The following is a 21515-nucleotide window of genomic DNA, read 5'->3' as shown; positions in this document are numbered from 1 at the left end:
GGGCAATATAGTGACACTCTGTCTATACAAAAAATTAAAAAAAATAGCCAGTGTGGTAGTGCATGCCTGTAGCCCCATCTATCAGGAAGGCTGAGCTGGGAGGATTGCTTCATATTGGGAGGATTGATAAAATTTAACATCCTTTCATCATAAAAACTGTCAGCAAATTAGGTTTAGAAGGAATGCTCCTCAACACAATAAAGGTCATATATGATCAGCCTACTACTAACATCATATTCAACTGTGAAAAATTGAAGGCTTTTCTTCTCATAACAGGAACAAGACAAGAATGTCTACTCCTATCATTTTTTTTTCTTTTTAAATCAGGCATTTATAAACAAGAACGCATAGATTAATTACGTAAAAATAGTTTCCGAGTAGCAGAGTGAGCATCATACTGTCATTAGCAGCAGTATGGGGCACGGGCGGGCGGGGCCTGGGTGATGTTAAAGGGAGAGGTGGAGCTTTTTCCTTAATTGAAAAAAAAGTCATTCGTGACTCCTGACTTAAAGCAAAAACAAAAGTCTCCCTGGACCCTGTTGGGCTGAGGGCGGGGTGGGGGCCGGGGCTCCAGACCCGCATGGGGGAGGGAAAGGAACACGGGTCCTCCGCCCCGACCCCCGGCAAGGAAGCAGGTTTTTTTCCTCAACTAAAAACAGCCCAGAAAACAAGACAACTCTCAGGTAAGAAAAGAGTTTCTCAAAAAGGACCCACCATATACACGTATAATACAACGGTGAAAAAAGAAGAAAGTATTTACAGGTGAACTGTTTTTACACTGGCTAGTTCTGTACGAAAAGCAGACATTTACGTGTATAAGTTAGCTGCTCCAGAGATATGAATGTTATTGCTGTTGTTTTTCCCTTCGTTAAAAATCTTTCAGTATAGAAATATAACGAGAATTAAACTGAATACACAATCACTTAGAGGAAGGGCCTCACACAGGGGAGTCAGCAGCCCACGCAACGGGCACCTCTTCCCCAGTGAGCTGTGATGGTGCCACTGCACTCCAGCCTAGGTGACAGAGTGAGACCCTGTCTGAAAAAAATATATATACATATATAAGGAATTTATTCAACTGTAATGCAAAGCAAGCAAACAAAAAACCCAAATAACCTGATTTTAAAATGAGCAAAGGACCTGAATAACATCTCTCAAAGAAGATGAAAATTGTATGAAAATATGTTTAATATCACAAGTCAGCTGAGAAATGCAAATCAAAACCACAATGAGATATCACCTTACGTGTATTAGAATGGCTGTTACCAAAAAGATGAAGGTTAACAAGTGTTGTCAAAAATGCAGAGTAAAGCAACTCTTTCACCCTGTTGATGGGAATGTAAATTATGGAAAACAGTATAAAGTTTTCTCAGAAAATTAAAAACTGACCTACTTTATAATCCAGTAATTCCACTTTTAGGTGTATATCCAAAAGAAATGAAATCAGTATCTTGAAGAGATATATACACTCCCATGTTCATTGAAAATATTCACAATAGCCAAGACATGGAAACAATCTAAAACCCCATTAACAGATGAATGAACAAAGAAAATGTGGTGTGTACACAGTGGAATATGATCCAGTCTCAGAAAAGGCGATTCTGCCATTTGCAAGAGCATAGATGGAACTGGAGGACATTATGCTACGTGAGCTACTCCAGACACAGAAATACATGTACTGTATGATCTCACTTACATGTGGAATCTAAAAAGAAACAAACTCACAGAAGTAGAGAGTAGATTGGTGATTGCCAGGGTTCAGGAAGGGGAAATGGGGAGATAATGGTCAAGGGGTATGAAGTTTCAGTTATGCTAAATGAACATGCTTTGGAAACCTAATGTATGGTAGTATGAGGATAGTAAAGAATACTGTGCTGCATACTTGAACTTTCATCAGAGGGTTGATCTTAAGTGCTCTCACCACACATGAAAAAATTGAAAACAGGAACTATGTGAGGTGATAGATATACTTAAAAAAATATTTTTACTGGGCCGGGCGCGGTGGCTCAAGCCTGTAATCCCAGCACTTTGGGAGGCCGAGGCGGGTGCATCACGAGGTTGAGAGATCGAGACCATCCTGGTCAACATGGTGAAACCCCGTCTCTACTAAAAATACAAAAAATTAGCTGGGCATGGTGGCACTTTCCTGTAACCCCAGCTACTCAGGAGGCTGAGGCAGGAGAATTGCCTGAACCCAGGAGGCAGAGGTTGCGGTGAGCCGAGATCACACCATTGCACTCCAGCCTGGGTAGCAAGAGCAAAACAAGAAAAAAATTTTTACTTTCAACACGGTCTCATAGTCTCTTTTTGACGTTGGTGTTAGATAAGACTCACATATGCCTTGGAAGCCAGGGTATCCTTGGGATGGTAGACAGACTGTCAAGCGGCCCTGCATCTCCCTAAACCCTGGTATTGAGCCTTTGTGTAACCTCGTTCTTGTAAGTGTTGTTGGTGACTGTGACTTGCTTCTAGCCAATAGAATAAGGCAAAAGTGATAGGCTGTCACCCCAATGATTGTGTTATGTTATTTAAGACCCCATCTTATTAGCAGACTCCCTCTAGAGACTGCTGACTTGACATACACGGTCATGCTGAAACAGCTCGCTTGGCAGAAACTTGGGAGAGGCCTCTAGGACCAAGAGCAGCCTCCCATCAATGCCTAGCAAGAAACAGGAGCCCTCAGTCCTGCTTCAGAAGGTCCCTCAACCACAGATAATGAATTTTCTCACTGGAAATATAAAACCACATTAAAGCATCATTTACAACTCAGGATTCATGAAGGATCTAAGCAGAGGTTTGGATGGAGAGGTAGACGAGGTATTTGATTTTGAAGAGATTTGTGTGCAAAGGTAGCAAGGTAAGCATGGATGTGTAACAGGGAAATGCTGAGACAATTATTTAGTGTCACTCTTTTCCTAGGCATCTCCAATACTGGTCTCTATATTTAAAGTCTTGAGAACGGTCTGATGGGAAGAGTGTTCATATAGCCTGAGGATGAAACTCTCATAGAAACCCTGAAAAATCATAGACACTGATACTAACCATGGCAGCATGCAGGCAAAACCAGATAAGGCAAATTAGGGCAGTTTATAGGCCTAGTGGTAACTAACACTAGGGGAAATTTGCATCCTGTCTGAGCCAAGAGCACACCTCTCCTCTTTAGCCTGAGCATTCTCTTCTCTAAGTGAGCTCTGGTTCAGATACAGAGCCTGACTGCTCTTTGGTACTCCCATGGAAGATTAAAAGCAGGATTGTTGCTAGGGGCAGGGAGGAGGCCAGGGACCAAGACACCCAAGTGGGAACTGCAGGAGGGGTCGGAATGCAAGCAGCATTAGCGTTGACGGCCTTCTTCATGTTTCTCTTTATCCTGCAGACTCTTCTAGGGATTTCAGCGAATGGTTTCATTGTGCTGGTGCTGGGCAGGGAGTGGCTGCGATATGGCAGGCTGCTCCCCTTGGACATGATCCTCATTAGCTTGGCTGCCTCCCGCTTCTGCCTGCAGTTGCTTGGGTCAATACACAACTTCTACTACTCTGCCCATGCGGTCGAGCCCTCCTGGAATCTCAATCAACAGTTCTTCCATCTACACTGGCACTTCCTAAACTCAGCCACCTTCTGGTTTTGCACCTGGCTCAGCGTCCTGTTCTGTGTGAAGATTGCTAACATTACCCACCCCACCTTCCTGTGGCTGAAGTGGAGGTTCCCAGGGTGGGTGCCCTGGCTCCTTCTGGGCTCTGTCCTGATCTCCTTCATCACAAACCTGCTGTTTTTTTGGATGAACTACTCTGCATATCAAGAATTTTTAATTAGAAAATTTTCTGGGAACGTGACCTACGAGTGGAATACAGCAACAGAAATTAACTATTTCCTGCCCCTGAAACTGGCCGTATGGTCCATTCCATGCTCTGTTTTTCTGGTCTCAATTATGCTGTTAATTAATTCCCTGAGGAAGCATGCTCAGAGAATGGAGCACAACGGCCATAGCCTGCAGGACCCCAGCACCCAGGCTCACACCAGAGCTCTGAAGTCCCTCATCTCCTTCCTCATTCTTTATGCTCTGTCCTTTCTGTTTCTGATCATTGATGCTGTAAAATTTATGTCTATACAGAATGAATTCTACTGGCCATGGCAAATTACCATCTACCTGGGTGTATCTTTCCACCCTTTCATCCTCATCTTCAGCAACCTCAAGCTTCGAAGCATGTTCTGGCAGCTCCTGCTGTTGGCTAGGAGCTTCTGGGTGGCCTAGATTGCATAGTCTCCTTATCCAGATCCCCAGAAAAGAAAGATGAGGATGGCAGAGCTGTGGCCCACTGACATGGAGGTGTTTTCATTGGTACCTAAATTCTGGATCCGGCTGTGGTGTTCCTCCTCTGGGAAGCAGAGGAGACAAGGATATCTGGGAATTCTCTGAGCGTGCTTCCCTTCTTTGAAATACTATTAAGATGTAGTCCCATGGATTCCAGAGAGCCAGAATTGACCTTAAGTTCAGAATATGTTAATACGATGCTGTGCTATTTTTTATGTTTGTACACCTTTGCTATTTGGATGGCTTTGGTTTAGTGTTGATTAACTGGGCCATTGCATCTCCACTGCCTTTCGGAAAGTTAAGAGCAAATATTTGTCTCATGGCTGAACTGAGATGGGGATACTGAAGTGGCAGCCTTCTTGAGGACAGTGTCATGAGCACCAAGGGACAGGCAGTTATGGCAGGCAGTGGCCATGGCTGTGAGTTCTGCCCTTTACTGCATGAAGATACTTTGTCTCCATATAAACTTGGATAAGCTGTCTTTAATTTTATTAAGATTACTGGAATGTTTCATTATACCACTCTGTCTCTTTTGTCATTAACATTTTCACTGTTCTGACTTCAATTTTCTCTTCTCTGAAGTCCGTAGTAGTGTGATCAAGGGAGCATATGCAGCTCCCAGTTCTGAAGAGGTTCTTCGCCTTGCTAATGTTTTGAGACATTTTAATTTTCTCTGAGAGTGAAAATTTCCTTATTGATTAGGGAATGTACGGATAAGTGGATGAACACTTATTAACAATCATCTTTGGGCACATGGCTCTACCTTTTTAAGCATTTATTTTTAAAAATAGATAATACATTCTCATGACTAAATATTCAAAACATATTGAAAAGTATGTATAGAGTCTCCCTCCTACCTGTTCCCTCCTGAAGCATTCTTACCAGTTTTATGTTAATCCTTGTAGAGATACTTTATTCTATATCAGAAACCCACTAATATCTAATTAATGAACCGGTCTACTAACTTATGCACTGGCGTATTCTATACTAGTACCTAACTAGCTACCAACCAAATAACTTATAATGTCTCCATCTTTCCACAGAATGGTTGCACAATACACACATTGTCCTGCCCCTTGCTCTTTTTACCTTAAAACATATCATGGAGAGCTACGTACTTGGACATGCATAGTATTTCTTCACTTTAAAATTTTTTTGCATTGATGTACCACAATTTCTTTAACTAGCCATGTGTTTGTGGTCATTTTGGTTACTTCCTGTTTTTTGTTATTATAACAATGCTATAATAAATAGTATCTTCTATATATGTAATTTTGCACATGTGCAAATTAACTATAGGATAAGTCTCATGAAATGGAATTACTGAGTTGAATGAAATGTGCATTTTGAATTTTGACAGACATCACCCTCAGTTGATTTGCATCAGTCTACTTTCCCACCAGCAACTGATTAGAGAACTTTTTTCACACTTTTTGTTTTTTGTCAGTCTGTTAGGTTTTTTAAAAAAAGCATATTAGCTCTTATTTGTGTGACTCTTACCATGAGCAAGTGTTTGTAATTATTTTATATGTTTAGAGCCATTTATGTTTATTTCCTGTGGACAGTCTATGTCTTTTTTGGATTGGGTTTTGGTCTTTTTCTTACTGGTTTTGAGGAACCATTTATATCTTAGAAAAATTAGTTCTTTATTTGTGATATGAGCAGCAAAGAATTTCCCTACTCCCAGTGTTTTTTATTTTATTTTTTCTTAATTATAGTATTAGTTTTAAAAGTTCTTTTATTCTGAAATAATGATAGATGCACATGAAGTTGCAAAAATAGTAGAAATCTTCATCCAGCTTCCCCCAGTGGTGACATCTTCTATAGCGGTAGTATGATAAGAAAACTAGAAAATTCATTGCTACATTACTGTTAACTAGTCTGCAGACCTTATTCAATTTTCACTATTTAAAAAATTTACATTTGTATGTTTGCATGTGTAGTTCTATGCAATTTTATCCTATTTAGAGATTTGTGTAATTACAATCAAGATACAGAAGCATTCCATCAACATAAAATAACTCCTTCATGTACCTCTTTGCATTTTTACCCACTCCTTTTACTATCTGACAAGGTTTGACTCTGTGTCCCCACCCAAATTTCATCTCAAATTGTAGTCCCCATGCATTGAGGGAGGGACCTGGTGGAAGGTGATTGAATCATGGGGGTGGCTTCTGCCATGCTGTTCTCATGATAATGAGTGAATTCTCATGAGATCTGATGATTTAAAATTGTAGTGCTTCCTTCTTTGCTCACTCTCTCTTTCCTGCTGTCATGTGAAGAAGGTAGTTGCTTCCTCTTCACCTTGTGCCATGACTGTAGGATTCCTGAGGCTTCTTAGCCATGTGGAACTGTGAGTCGACTAAATCTCTTTCTTTTATAAATTACACAGTCTCAGGTAGTTCTTTATAGCAATGTGAAGATGGACTGCTACAGATAATTGGTACCAGGAGTGGGGTACTGCTCTAAAGATAACCTGAAAATTTGAAAGCAACTTTGGAGCTGGATAGCAAGCAGAAGCTGGAACAGTTTAAAGGGTTCTGAAGAAGACAGGAAGATGTGGGGAAGTTTGGAACTTCCTAGAGACTTGCTGAATGATTTTAACGAAAATGCTAATAGTGATATGGCCAGTGAAGTCCAGGCTGAGATGGTGTCAATGGAAATGAGAAAATTATTAGGAACTGGAAGTAAAGGTCACTCCTGCTAGGCTTTAGCAAAGAGACTGGTGGTATTTTGGCCCTGCCTTAGAGATCTGTGAACATTTGAACCTGAGAGAGATAATTTAGGGTATATGGTGGAAGACATTTCTAAGCAGCAAAACATTCAAAAAGTGACCTGGCTGATTCTGAATATGTTTATTAATATGCATTCACAGAGATTATCTTAAAATAAAACTTTTATTTCGAAGACAAATTGAGGAGTTTGGAAAATTTGCAGCCTGATCATGATGTAGAAAAGAAAAACCAATTTTCTGGGAGAAATTTAAGCTGGCTGCAGAAATTTATGTAAGTAATGAGGAGTTGAATGTTACCTGCCAAGATGATGGGGAAAATGTCTCCAGGCCATGTCAGGATCTTTGCAGCAGCCCCTCCCATCACAGGCCTGGAGGCCTAAGAATACAAAATGGTTTCGTGGGCCATCCCTAGGGGCCTGCTTCTGCTCTGTGTAGCCTCAGAACTTGGTGCCCTGCATTTTAGTTGCTGAGCTCCAGCCATGGCTAAAAGGAGCCAAGGTACAGCTTGGGTTATTATGTCAGAGGGTGTAAGTTCCAAGCCTTGGCAGCTTCTACATGGTGTTGGGTCTGCAGGTGCACAGAAGGCAAGAATTGCGGATTGAGAACCTCTGCCTAGATTTCAGAGGATGTATGAAAATGACCAGATGTCCAAGCATAGGTCTGCTGCATGGGCAGAGCCCTCATGGAGAACCTCTACTAGGGCAGTGCAAAGTGGAAATGTGGGGTTAGATTCCCCACATAGAGTCCCCACTGGACCACACCTACTGGAGCTCTGAAAAGAGGGCCACTGTCCTTCAGATTCCAGAATGGTAGATTGACCAACAGCTTGTGCTATGGGCCTGGAAAAGCTACCTGTAATCAATGCCAGCCCATGAAAGCAGCCACAGGGCCTGTACCCTACAGAGCCACAGGGGTGGACTTTCCCAAGGCTGTGGAAGCATACCCCTTGCATCAGCATGCCCTGGATGTGAGACATGGAGTCAAAGGAGTTCATTTTGGATTTTGAAGATTTAATGACTGCCTGCTGTGGTTTGGACTTGCATGGGGTCTGTGGTTACTTTGTTTTGGAAATTTCTCCCATTTGGAATAAGAACATTTACCCAATACCTGTATGTCCTCTGTATCTTGGAGGTAACTTACTTGTTTTTGAATTTACGGGTTCATAGGCAGAAGGGACTCGCCTTGTCTCAGATGAAACTTTGGATTTGGGCTTTTGAGTTAATGCTGAAATGAGTTAAGACTTTGGGGGACTGCTGGGAAGGTGTGATTGGTTTTGAAACATGAAAGGGACATGAGATTTGGGTGGAGTCATGGGTGGAAGGATATGGTTTTGCTCTGTGTTCACACCAAAATCTCATCTCAAATTGTAATCCCATGAGTCAAAGGAGGGACCTGGTCAGAGGTGACTGAATAACAGGGCTGGTTTCCCCATGCTGTTCTCATAATAGTGAGTGAGTTCTTATGAGATCTGATGGTTTAAAAGTGTTGCACTTCCTTCTTCACTCACTCTTTCTTTCCTGCCACCATGTGAAAAAGGTACTTGCTTTCACTTCACCATTTGCCACTGTTGTATAAGTTTCCTGAGGCCTCCCAGCCATGTAGAACTGGGAGTCAATTAAACCTCTTTCCTTTATAAATTACCCGGTCTCAGGTAGTGCTTTATAGTAGTGTGAAAAGACTAATACACCATCTATATTTTTGTTTGTTTTTACTTTTACAATAATGGCTTGTGATATGCAAAAAATTTTGCTGATTTTATCCAAAAAAAGTTTAAAGATTTCTGAGATTTTGCCTCATAATTAGCAAGCAATCCTCAAGTTGTTATCATAAATAATTCTCTTTTATTTTCTTCTGGTACTTCTACATTTTCATTCTTAACACTTAAATATTGTAAATCCTGATATAAGGTATCTTTTTGATAAATTTTATTTTTTTTCAGATTATTAGCTTGTTGTCTTAATGCTATTTATTTTTCTCCACTCATTTAAAGTGCTACATTTTATGATTTATTAAATTCTTGTGTATGTCGGCTTATTTCTAGACTGTCTATTCTGTTTCACTGCCTTGGCGTAAGCATGTGCTATGGCTATAGCATTTTAATTGTTTTAGGTTTAAAATACATTTGAATATCTAGTACACTAGTCCTCCTTCATTAACCTTTTTCAGAAATTTCTTGGTTATTCTATTTAGAATAATTTTATGTGGTCTCAAACAGAAATTTCTTTTAAAAAATTAATTGGGATCCTGTTAAATGTGAAATTTAACATAAGGAGATATGTATCTCCATTATGTTGACTCTTCCTATGTAAGAATTGGTCTGCCTTTCTATTTTTTCATATTTCTTTTTTTATTACTTTCAATAGGTTTTAATTTTTTAACAAGATAGATCTTGTAATGTATATCCTTATAGGTATACAGCATGCCTTAGCTTCCTGATATGTTAAGTGGAGTGGCAACTCTGAGGATGAAACACATAATATATGTACATGACACATAAGTGGTATTCACTACAGCTTTTTAATAGTAATTATAACTCCAAATTATTATTATTATTATTTGTATCTGCATCAGTATAAAGGTAGCAGAGAAACCACAGTATGGTAAGAATTTTTCTAGTTATTCTAGACTAGACTAGTAAAGACAGTTACTCTTTTTTTTCTGTGATATATATATATATATATGTGTGTGTGTGTGTGTGTGTGTATATATATATATATACACACACACACACACATATATATATATCACAAATATATATATATATATATATATATATATATTTGCTTTTTTGTCGTGATATACTTTTCCCCAATTTTTTCAGCACTTTCCAGTTTTTTTCAATTGTCAAACAAGGCAAATACACTATAAGTGACTGAGATAAACAAAAACCACTCCTGATGGCTGAGTAATCACTGAACAGGAATTCTGACACTGAAATTGACCTGGGGCTCACTCGGCGTTTACTTGAAGGTGTGGTTCTGAGAGAGTAATTCACTTAAGTCACATTTTTATATTGGTTGATGGAGGTGAGAGAAAAGAGCCAATGTGTTCTTTTTTCTTTGAAGGAAGGGGAAAGGAGGAAATTGTAGGAATGTTAAGAGAGTTACTCAATTTCACCTAGCTATTATCTTTAAACTTTATCATGTGTGTAAGGTTGCTATATTGAATGGTTATCTTTAGGAAAGAAATGAAAAGACTAAGAATGTATTGGAAATCACATTAGATCAATGGTAAATCAGGTTTACTGATGGACCCCCTGACCATGGGCTAGAAGCTCCACTGCCCTCTTCTGGTAGAGTTGCCTAATGGCAAGTCCAGTTCCTGGGTGTCTGGAAAGCTTATCTAAACACCTGCCTTATCAACCAGCACCAAATATCACAGTTGACTACAAAATATTTTTAAAAAGACTTTTTATAATATGTAAAAACATATTCATACAGACCAACTTGTAAATTAGAAGGTGTTCACCACAGATTATTTGAGAATTGATTAATATATTCATTAATATATATTTTTAAACAAATTTCAATAGGTTTTGGGGAACAGGTGGTGTTTGGTTACATGGATAAATTATTCAGTGGTGACTTCCGGGATTTTGGTGTACCCATCGCCCAAGCGGTGTATGCTGTACCCAATGTGTAGTCTTTTAATCCTCGCCTCCTTCCTGCTCTTCCCCTTGAGTCGCCAAAGTCCATTGTCTCATTCTTATGCCTTTGCATCCTTATAGTTTAGCTCCCATTTATAAGTGAGAACATGCAATATTTGATTTTCTATTCCTGAGTTACTTCATTTAGCATAATGGTCTTCAACTTCATCCAGGTTGCTGCCGGGTTTTGAGTGATTATATGAGGGCAATTCCTTAAACTGGGAATAAAGCTGTGAGCATTGCAGGTACAACCTTGACCCTCCTGGAGCTTGTGGTCTTGTGGGAAGTCACGGATAATATGTCTAGTCACACCAGTAAGCCTAAAGTTACAAACAGAAAAGTTTATGAAGGGTAAGCACCAGGGCCTATCAGTGTGTATAACAGGAAGCAATGATGCTGTTTGGCAGAAAGTTGGAGTAAGGACAACATCAGAGAAAGATTCCCTGTGGAAGTGGTGAAACTGTAGATGAGGTAATATTTTAAAATGTAATTCTCATAATCCATATGCTGAAGCCTGTGAATAGCTCTAGGCCAAGAATCCCCACTCTCTGTAGTGGCGTTCCTGGTCCTGTGATTTATGTGGAACAAAGTGTGCTGTATGGAAAGGTTTGGCTTTGGACAGAAGAGGTTGGGCTGATATTCTCCTGCTCTCCTGGAGGAGCAGTGGGGTCCTGCTTTCAGGGAGCCCCTACCTGTGAGTTTCCAGACACGTTCAGAATGGTTCAGTGACCCATTTGCTTTCTGCCTCGTCTCTAAGATTTTAGAACCACTCTCCTAATTCTACTTCCTCCCTCCCTTCTCTTCCTTTATTCTTCAGGGGACTGAGCTATTATTCACTGTGTGAACTTGGACCCTGAGTTTTGCTCTCAGGAGTATCATGAATTGATTTATTCTTCATTTAAAATGAAAAAAAGAATTGAAGACTTTCCCAGGCTAGTGCCTTTGGTAAGGTTTAGACTTTATTTTATGATTCAATATGAGAAAAGCCAACTCAGAGTCCCACCCTAACCAGGATGGGACCTGTCTAACCAGGGGTTTGCCTTTTGAGATGTGGGAAGAGATTAGATGTGGGGTGATATCATAGATGACACTTACAGAATACACCAAGTCAACTCTGCTTATTTTTGAGGAGTTTTCAGAGTGTCACTCTGTGGTATCCTCTCCCCTTAAAGCAATAGCAACAAAAAACGAAACAGTAAAAGGCACTTTGTCTACAGTTCACCCTTTGTTCAATTCTCAACTTCAATATCTGTCCATTCATTTTTACTTCTAATATTTCTCCATGTTCTTAATAACTCCCCTTCTAGATACTCTGGCTTCTCAGTTCTTTTAGACTTTGAACCCTACCTTAAACTCTACCTGGTCTACAAAGTCTGCCTTAATTATGAGAAGCTGCATTATAAATAGTTGGTTCCCTTGCTCCTTCCACTTAAGCATGAAAAAGCTAATTTTTGTCTCATTTAGTCTAACAGACCTGGTAGACAGAAAGAGGCTAGCTTCTAGAACACTGTATTCAATGTGCTATTCCGCATGTAAAAAACCCTGCTCTCTTGCCATTTCAGCTTCCTCGGCCTTGTTTTCAAAACCCTCTTTCCAGACTTAGCTCCTCGTCATAATGCCTCAAAATTAAATCTTTGCTCTAACCAAACTGGCTTGCTTAGTCTTCCCCAAATGTAGTTTTCCTTTTTTCTGCCTCCTTTTGGGTTATGTCATTTCCGCATTTACGAAGAATCAATTATTTATCTCTACTCTGACCTATCCAAATTGCATCATTTTAAAAGACCCAGTTTAATCATTTTCTTCCCCTTTAATTCCTTTGCAAACCATATAGATTTACTCCCCTCTGTAGGATAATTCAGTAGGGCTTCTAATCTGTATCATATTTGGCAATTAACCACATTTTGCAAACACTGTACTGTTTTGCATTATTGGAGTATGTCATAATTTATTTTTTTTTCCAGTTTTTGATATTTATCTCTTATCTTTCCAAATAATCTCTTGGTTATGGGGAAGGATCTCCTATTAGATGTCTGTGTCTCTTGCAGCACCAGTCACAGTGTGTTGCTTCATGGGACTCGACACAATTTGGTCACTGATTGTTACTTCTTTCCAAGACCCGCATGATGCCCCAGGCTCTATGATGCTTTCAGTACTTAGGAAGAAAGAAGTTGACTCTGGAGATAATGGGAAACAGGAGTGAGTATGGAAGAAACGTTCATGAAATATGGTATTTGATTGATCGCAGATGATGAAATTGATACTTAGAACAAGTATCAATTTCATATGAGAAACATGCTCATGTTCACTCAGTTAACAAATATTTAAAATTTCTGATAGGTGTAAATTGCTATTGAATCTTGTTGGAAGAGACTGGAGCTACCAAGAAGATTCCAGAGTTTAAGACATTATTTATTAAGGCCTTCAAAAGCAAAGAGTACATCTTTGTATCATGCACACAGAAACAGACGCACACACACACATATACACTTGTACAAACACTTTATCCCTTAGTACATTTTTCAATGTACTGCTATGTACTACAAGGGGAAAACCTTCTCTTTTCACTTCTGAGTTCTTACGTATTTCTTTCCTTCTAAAACTGAGTTATTACCCAGCATTCAGCTCAGGGAACAAGCAGCCACTACTATGCTGGAACTCACCGTGACAACCTGGTGAGCATGACATGCTGACAGGCTATGTGGTTCTGCACGTTGTGCCTGCAGGTGGGCATGTGCATGGTGACTACTGTCTCTATGGCAGAATTATCCAGGCTCACTAGCAAAGAGACAGCTACCAGTGCCATGTGGGGCCTTGGGCTCATCACTGCCATGTAATGCAGGGGGTCACAGACATCCACGTAGAGGTCGTAGGCCATTGAGGCCAGCAGCAGGAACTCAGTCCCCCCGAAGGCCAGGGAGAAGAAGAGCTGGGTCCCACATTGGGCAAATATGGTCTTCTTTAGGAGGAGGTAAACCAATTCTGAGTGAACCCACTAGAGGTGTAGCAGGTGTCCGTAAGTGAGAGGTTGCAGAGGAAGAAGTACATATGTAGGTGGAGCTGCATATCCAGCCAGATCAGGAGTAGGATGAGCCCATTTCCCAGTAGGGTCAGCAGGTAGGCGGCCCCAAATAAGACAGAGTCCAGCCTGGACTGACTGTTACTGGAGAGACCCAGTAGTGTGAACTCACTCACCCAGGTCACCTTATTTCTCCCCATGGAGCAGGTGGGTCAGGCTGCTATGGAAAAAACGTGGGTTAGAGAGGACTGATCAGAATCAGAATTCACAGTCTGGCACTGAACAAAGGACTGTAAAGAGGACTGCAAATACTTGTATACTGTCTCTATTAGATCGTGAGCTTCTTGAAGTCAGAGATCTTTTCTGATTTTTAAAATATGAAGAGTCCTACCAAATGTTTCACAAATAATGTTTGTTGGGTCCATAAATATGAATGTTTAAAGTGTTTTTGAGGACTATTCTCTGATCCCAATATGTAAATATGTGTCCTGGGATTTGCCCTCATTCTCATTACTCAGGCTGGGGCCAGCGGCTCTTCCTGCTTCTTCCATAATCTAGGTTGGACCAATGATAGAATCGTTCACTTGGTTCTCAGTATACTGATTAATCAGGTTTAGTTTTAGGTTGATAAGATCAGGAGCTCATTGCAGAACATTATATCATCTATAATTATGTCCCAACTTCTTAAGATAATGCTGTTTCCTTGGTGAAATGTTGGCATCTGTTCGAATGTTAAAGTAAGTGATTAATAAAAGATGAATGCACACATCACTTATTTGCAATGACAACACTTGGAAACTGACGATGCCCACAGATGAAGTCAGTAAGGGAGTGGCTGCAAAATCCTTTGAGCTTTGTTCTGGGTAAACCCTTCTGTCACAGCAAAGACATGTTTGCCTTTGAGGCACCTCCCTGTTTACTTTGCTGGTCTGCAGCCCCTTTCAAAAGATACAGATGTCATTTTTTTTTCATGTGCTAAGAAATTTTATAGCTTTTATTTCTTTATGAATAGCAAGCCCCTTTAGCCCCATTTCAGTATTCACCTTGTTTCTTTGCAACATGGTGGGAGAACGTAGTGCTGATGATTATTATGAGAATAAAGAGAGACTGTGGGGATGCAGAGAAGAGTCTGTCAGGTAGAACAGCCCATTTGGATGCTCATTATGGGAGGTTTGAGAGAGAAGGAAAAAAAACCTCCAGAAATTAGGGTTGCCTCTGAAAATCTCATAGGACCCAAGGTGGATTCCAGATCAGAACTTTTGACATTAGCTGCATGTTAAAATCACCTGGGAAGCTTTGAACATTTTAGATGCCCAGATTACAGTACAGAGGCATCTCAGGTGGATAAAACCCAGACATTAGTATATTCATAACTTCGGCCAATGGGTTAATCAAACAAGCAGTGTTTAATATCTAAATACATGTGAGATCTTCCAGGTATCTTTCTGGCATTAATTTCAAATTTAATTGTATTAGGATTAGAGAACGTAGTCTGCATGATTTCAGTCTTTTAAAATTTCTTGAGATTTGCTTCATGGCCCAGTGGCTTATCAGTCCTGATGAATACTCCATGTGCACTTGAAAAGGCTGTGTGTTCTGTTGATGTTGGATGGAGTGTTCTATAAATGTCAGCTAGGTCTAGTTGGTTGACAGCATTGTTTCAGTCTTACATATCCTCTGTATCCTTACTGATTTTATGTCTACTTGTTCGTTCACTGAGAGGCAAGTGTTGAATTATTCTACTCTAATTGTGTATTTTTAATTTTTTTTGGAAAGAGTCTGGCTCTGTCATACAGGCTACAGTGCAGTGGTACAGTCATAGCTCACTGTAACCTCTGCCTCCAGGCTCAACCAATCCTCCCACCCCAGCCTTTGGAGGAACTGGGACCACAGGCATGCACCACCATGCTGGGTTAATTTTTAAATTTTTTTATGGAGACAGCATCTCACTATGTTGCCCAGGCTAGTTTTGAACTCCTGAGCTCAAGCGATACACCTACCTTGGCCTCCCAAAGTGCTGTGATCACAGGCCTGAGCTATGGTGCCTGGCCTGATACCTTTTCAAAATTTCTTCTTTTTTTTTGCTGCATATATTTTGAAGCTCTGCTGTTGTATGCTTACATATTCAGGAGGTCAAGCTTACTCTTATTTTATTTTGCAAGACCTAAACTATTATTAATCCCATCTAGTGAAATTTAAATTTTACGTATTTTGTTTTTCATCTTTACAAGTCCTATTTAGTTTCTTCTGTTTCTAGGACTGCATTTGTTGACTGATTTGTTCCAAGTTATGAATCTTATTTTTCTGGTTTTTCAAGGTCCAGTAATTTTTTTACTGAATGTTGGATATTAGAAATCGTAAGTTGTTTAATACTTGATTTTGTTGTATTCTATTCAAGTATTTTAGACTTTTTCTGACAGTTACCTGTAAATTGGTTTGATGCTTTCGATTTATGGTAAGTCTATGGTAGTCTTTTTCTAGGGCGAATTTTGCCCAACTTCTAAGACATGGCATCTTTGCAATTCATATGGAGTGCTTTGTATATTCAGTAAGGTTGTTTTATTCTAGCCAAAGCCTACTAAAATGAATCCTGACCCCGCAGGAGTTCTGGAAGTTGTTTGTTTTATAGCTCTCCAGTAATTTTTCCTTCTTGGGAGGTTGTTTTTTCTCAGTCTTACAGGATTTCACAGTCCTCACATACGGATTGGTGTTTAGCTAAGGACTCAAATACTGATTTCTGGAGCGGGTTTCCTGTGTAGCTCATTCTTCCTACTAATCTCTGCATCCTTCACTCAGCAAGATTTTCAGGTCTGTTTAAATTCCCTGTCTTTGTGCCACAATGTGGATATTGCCTCTTGGCAGAAAGTCTGGGTGATTGTAAGAATCGCCTCATTATTTTTCTTTCTCACAGGAATCACAGTTTTGTGCTATCTGTTTTTTAATATCTGAAAACAATGTTTTTACATAGTTTTCTAGTTTTCTAGTTGCTTGCTAGTTGCTGGGTAATTCTATCATGTTACTTCTTCACGTGGGAGTAGAAGGCCTGTATAATTTTAAAAAATCTATTATTCTATATTCTTAGAGAGTTCTTTCACTTTATCTTTCAACCATCTTACTGATTTTTTAAAAAAAGATTTCAGGAATGAAATGTCCTGTTTACATATAAGAAGGAAGGACTGTGTAGTAACTGTGGATTGACTCTGCAATTGTGTAGGTGGGACTATGTTGGGATGCGTTTTTGCCTTGGATGGGCAATCTTATCAGCATTGTAAGCATTGAAATTGAGGATAAATTATGTCAAGCGGCAGAGTTCACTTTAGGATGAGCAGGGAGGGAATTGATTAGAAAACTATTAGTTTCTACAATGCCAAAGGGGTGTTATTTACTTGGTGAAAACACCAGCAACACTACAGGTTCTAGAACTTCCAAGAAATTTTATCTTATGTGTTAGAGAGACAGAGAAAAAAAAAAAAAAAAAAAAAAACAACACCCCCCCCCCACCGCCTTTTTTTTTTCAGAGGATAAAGGCTGAAGGCTTGATTCTGGTGGCAGATAGTGGTAGAGGAGCTGACCTGTGCAGCTAGGCACCTTCTATTACAATGCCACATCAGAATTTGTAACATCTCCTGAATTCCAATAATTAATCAATTGCTAATTCAACTTTAGCTTTCTGTTTGTATGTTCTAGTTGTGACAACCTCCTTTTTATCAATATAGTTTAACTTCCTTTATATTCAAGACTTATGTTGAATTCTCTCACTCAACATAATCCTACATATTCCATTCAATTTTATATTTTAAATTTGTTTTTATTTTCTTATCCTTTAAGGTCAAAAATTGACTCGACATGGTTGATGAGCCATGCATATAAGAAAATGTCTGCTTGTTTATGTCATATGTTAAGGATCATTTGGCTGGATGTAATATTTTTGGATTATACTTTCTTGCCCTCAAAACTTAGTAGAAAATTATTTCATTACCTTTCTGTCATTCCTTATTATACCTTAATGTAGAGAAAAAGTTCCATGCCAGCCTGATTGTTGGTTTTCCCTGGGGAATCTACTATTCTTACATGTTGGATTTTTTCATATATATTTAAAATGTAACACTTGCTCAGGATGTGTTCAAATGTGAGTCACTTTGAATGATTATATTTTTCTAAAACCTCTGGTGAGCCCTTCATTCCCTCCCTTCCTCCCTTCCCCTCCCCTCTCCCCTTTCTTTCTTTTCTTCTTTTCTTTCTGGATGTAACCTGGCTAATTTTTGTATTTTTACTACAGACTGGTTTTACCATGTTGGCCAGGCTGGTCTCGAACTTCTAATATCAAGTGATCTGCCCACCTCAGCCTCCCTAAGGGCTGGAATTACAGGCATGAGACACCACCCCTAGCCTCTTTCTGAATTTTCATATAGGTTATGGAAAGTAGTGGCTAAGAGACTGGGCCCCGGAATTAAAAATACCCAACACCAACTCTTGCCTCCTCTACTTTCTGGTAGTATGCCCTTTCTCAAAATAATTAAATGCACCATGTTATAATATCATCCCTCTTCCCTTATTCTTTACTGCCCTATTATTCTCTTGAGAATTGCTTTCTCCCGTTGTTTATGGGATACAGTCTGCAGAGCAATGTCTTTGATGTCTTAAAAAGCAGAAGTCCAAAGTAGAAGGACAAGTGTTATGTTCTTTGATTAGTAGTATCCGTGGATTTCTGTGAATTATTTAGATATTAGGAAAAAGTCCTATCAAGATAGAGTAATTCACCAGATGATTATATTTTAAACATTTCTACAAGTATTTATCTTTCTTGGCATTATCACATAGCTTGTCTTAGAGTTAAGATTTTTTTTTTTTCCTGGGGGATCAGATGCCCTTTAAACTAAAAGTCAGAGCATGAATTTTTAAAAAGATTTTCTTTAAGTCAGGGTCTAGCTATGTAGCCCAGGCTCGAGCTCAGTGGCACGATTGCAGCTGACTGTAGTTTGAACTCATGAGTCAGGCAGTCCTCCTACTCAGCCTCCTGAGTAGCTGGGACTGCAAGTGCACTACCACCCCAGCTAATTTACTGAATTTTTATTTTTAGAGACAGGGTCTCACTATGGCACTACAGTGTCCAAGATAGTCTAAGGCTTTTGATAAGTATAATTAAAGTATCTGCTGTCAATATTTCTTTTTGTGAATTAAATAATTTAATATAGTTTATTATTTTAGTTTGTATTTATTTGTTGTTGAGATTAAAGATTTTTTCGTATGCTAAATGTTATAAAACAAGTTCTACCTTTGTATTTATTTTATTTCTCCATTTTTCTGTTTGCATGTTCACCATTTTCTTATTGATTGGTAAGTGCCCTTTAAATTAACATACAGTAAAATTGACTTTCTGGGGTGTATTAGTCCATTTTCACACGGCTGATAAAGACATACCTGAGACTGGGAAGAAAAAGAGGTTCAATTGGACTTACAGTTCCACATGGCTGGGGAGGTCTCAGAGTCATGGTGGGAGGTGAAAGGAACTTCTTACATGGTAGCAGCAAGAGAAAATTAGGAAGAAGCAAAAGCAGAAACTCCTGATAAACCCATCAGATCTTGTGAGACTTATTAACCGTCATGAGAATTGCATGAGAAAGACCAGCTACAAGCAACAGAACTGGAATAAGTATTGGTAAGGCTGTGAAGAAGCTGGAATCCTTGTTCATTGCTGGTTCTTTGCTGGAATGTGAAATAGTTCAGCTGTGGTGGAGAGCGGTTTGGCAGTTTCTTAAAAAAGTTAAACATAGAACTATCATGTGACCCAGCACTTCCACTCCTGGGTAAATATTCAAAAGAATTGAAAACAAGTATTCAAACAAAAATTTGTACATGAATGTTCATAAAAGGAGAAACAATTCAAATGTCCGCTATCTGACTGAATAAACAAATGTGGTCTATCCATATAATGGAATATTATTCAACCATAAAAAGAAGCGAAGCACTACTACATACTGCAATATGGAAAGACCTCAAAAACATTATTCTAAATGAGAAGCTAGATACAAAAGGCCACTTATTGCATGATTCCCTTTATATGAAATGTCCAAAACTGGCAAATCCATAGAGACAGAAAACAGATTAGTTGGGAGAGGGAGTGACTGCTTAATGAGTGTGGTGTATCCTTTTGGGGTATTGAAAGTGTTTTGGGGTAGACTGAGATGAGGTTGCACAATGCCGTGGCATTAAAATGGCAAAAACTGTGAATCATGTGATATGTGAGCTTTACTGCGGTTAAAAACTTTAACTAACAATTTTAAAGGATGCTCTTCATTTCCGGTTTTTCAACCCTTTAGCTTTGTTGCAACAGATTGAGTAAAAGTTTGAACTGTTCTCAATTCATGTTTTTTTTTTGTTGTTGTTGTTTGTTTGCTTGTTTTGGTTTCTTTTTCTTTTGTGGTCAAGACAAACCAGAGATTCGTAATATTTAGTTAAGAAAATGTTTTAGTCTGATTTTTAAAATTTGTTGGGCCAGGCACGGTGGCTTATGCCTGTAATCCCAGCACTCTGGGAGGCCCAGATGGGCCAAGATCACAATGTCAGGAGATGGAGACCATCCTGGCTAACATGGTGAAACCCTATCTCTACTAAAAAATACAGAAAATTAGCCTGGTGTGATGGTGGGCCCCTTTAGTCCCACCTACTTGGGAGGCTGAGGCAGGAGAATTGTTTGAAGCCAGGAGGCAGAGGTTTCAGTGAGCTGAGATCATGCCACTGCACTCCAGCCTGGTGACAGAGTGAGACTCTGTCTCAAAAAAAAAAAAATTATTTTAAACATTTTTTCATAATAAAATTATCACTACTTTGCTTTATGATCTAGTATTTTAGAGCTCAAAAATGTGTGTATGAGAAGAGCAGGACGAAACTATCTCCAATGGGGAAGCAGGATTCTTTCCCTGCTGAATCCCATGGCTTACTCTAATCAGGCGTAGCATGGCCTTCTAGTCAGGATGAGCGCTGAGCACAGCCGTCATTTCACAAGAGGATATCCTTAGCCCTGATTGTGTACAAGATGTTTGTTTGAGGTCCCACACGTCTGACTTTCTGGTCAGCAATTTGCTACCACTGAAAATTTGAAAGGGAAACAAGCAGAGGGATGCTCATGTGACTGGCACACAGCCCAGTCATACTCATCAGAGCTGAGAGATCATTACCGGGACTTTGGCCCCAAACCCATGGGTGAATTCCCCAACCCAGTGAGCCTGCCTGCACCATGTGTGAGTTACTGGAGTGGCCTTTGCACCTCTGACCTAAGGCTTGTTTGATCCCATGGGCACAGTGAATTTTGTAACTTAAACCATTTTTCCCTCTTTTTCTCACTGACTGCAGAAACATATATTTAAATATTTTTTTTTAACAAGAAATAGACTTTCTTCCAATACACTTTGTGCACTGCCCTGACTTCTAATTTAATCTTTCTTCCTAATTCATATACACTGGTATATCTTTTCTCCTCCCTCCCCCTTTCTTTCATTTATGAAAATGAATATATTTTATTTAACTTTCTGTAGGGTGTATGTATTTTTAAGTTATTATAATTCACATTGAGAAGGCGGCACGGGCCAAAGATGAAGTCTGGATAAAATCCATTTCTCTATTACCTCAAAAGAGAGTAGTACTGATTGTGGCCCTCTCAACTGTTCCCTTACACACACACACACACACACACACAGCCCTACACAGATGCACATACGTACACACACATGCATACACATGTTATCCTGGAGAGCAAAGTCCAATGCCCACTGTCTTCAGAGTGAGGTCCTCTCATTACCCAAACCACTCT

General features: G+C 39.5%; 1 protein-coding gene across 1 annotated transcript; it reads left to right on the top strand.

Annotated features, from left to right (window-relative positions):
* Positions 1–3319: 3319 nt before the first annotated feature.
* Positions 3320–4249, top strand: TAS2R41 (taste 2 receptor member 41). The gene has a single exon (XM_003929812.2). The coding sequence runs from the start codon at positions 3320–3322 to the stop codon at positions 4247–4249; it is 930 nt and encodes a 309-aa protein (XP_003929861.1).
* The last annotated feature ends 17266 nt before the right edge of the window (positions 4250–21515 follow it).

The sequence above is a fragment of the Saimiri boliviensis genome, chromosome 10 (assembly GCF_048565385.1).
Source record: "Saimiri boliviensis isolate mSaiBol1 chromosome 10, mSaiBol1.pri, whole genome shotgun sequence".
Classification (NCBI taxonomy): domain Eukaryota; kingdom Metazoa; phylum Chordata; class Mammalia; order Primates; family Cebidae; genus Saimiri; species Saimiri boliviensis.
The sequence above is the reverse complement of the archived record's forward strand: the minus strand, read 5'-3'. Positions and strand labels throughout refer to the sequence as shown.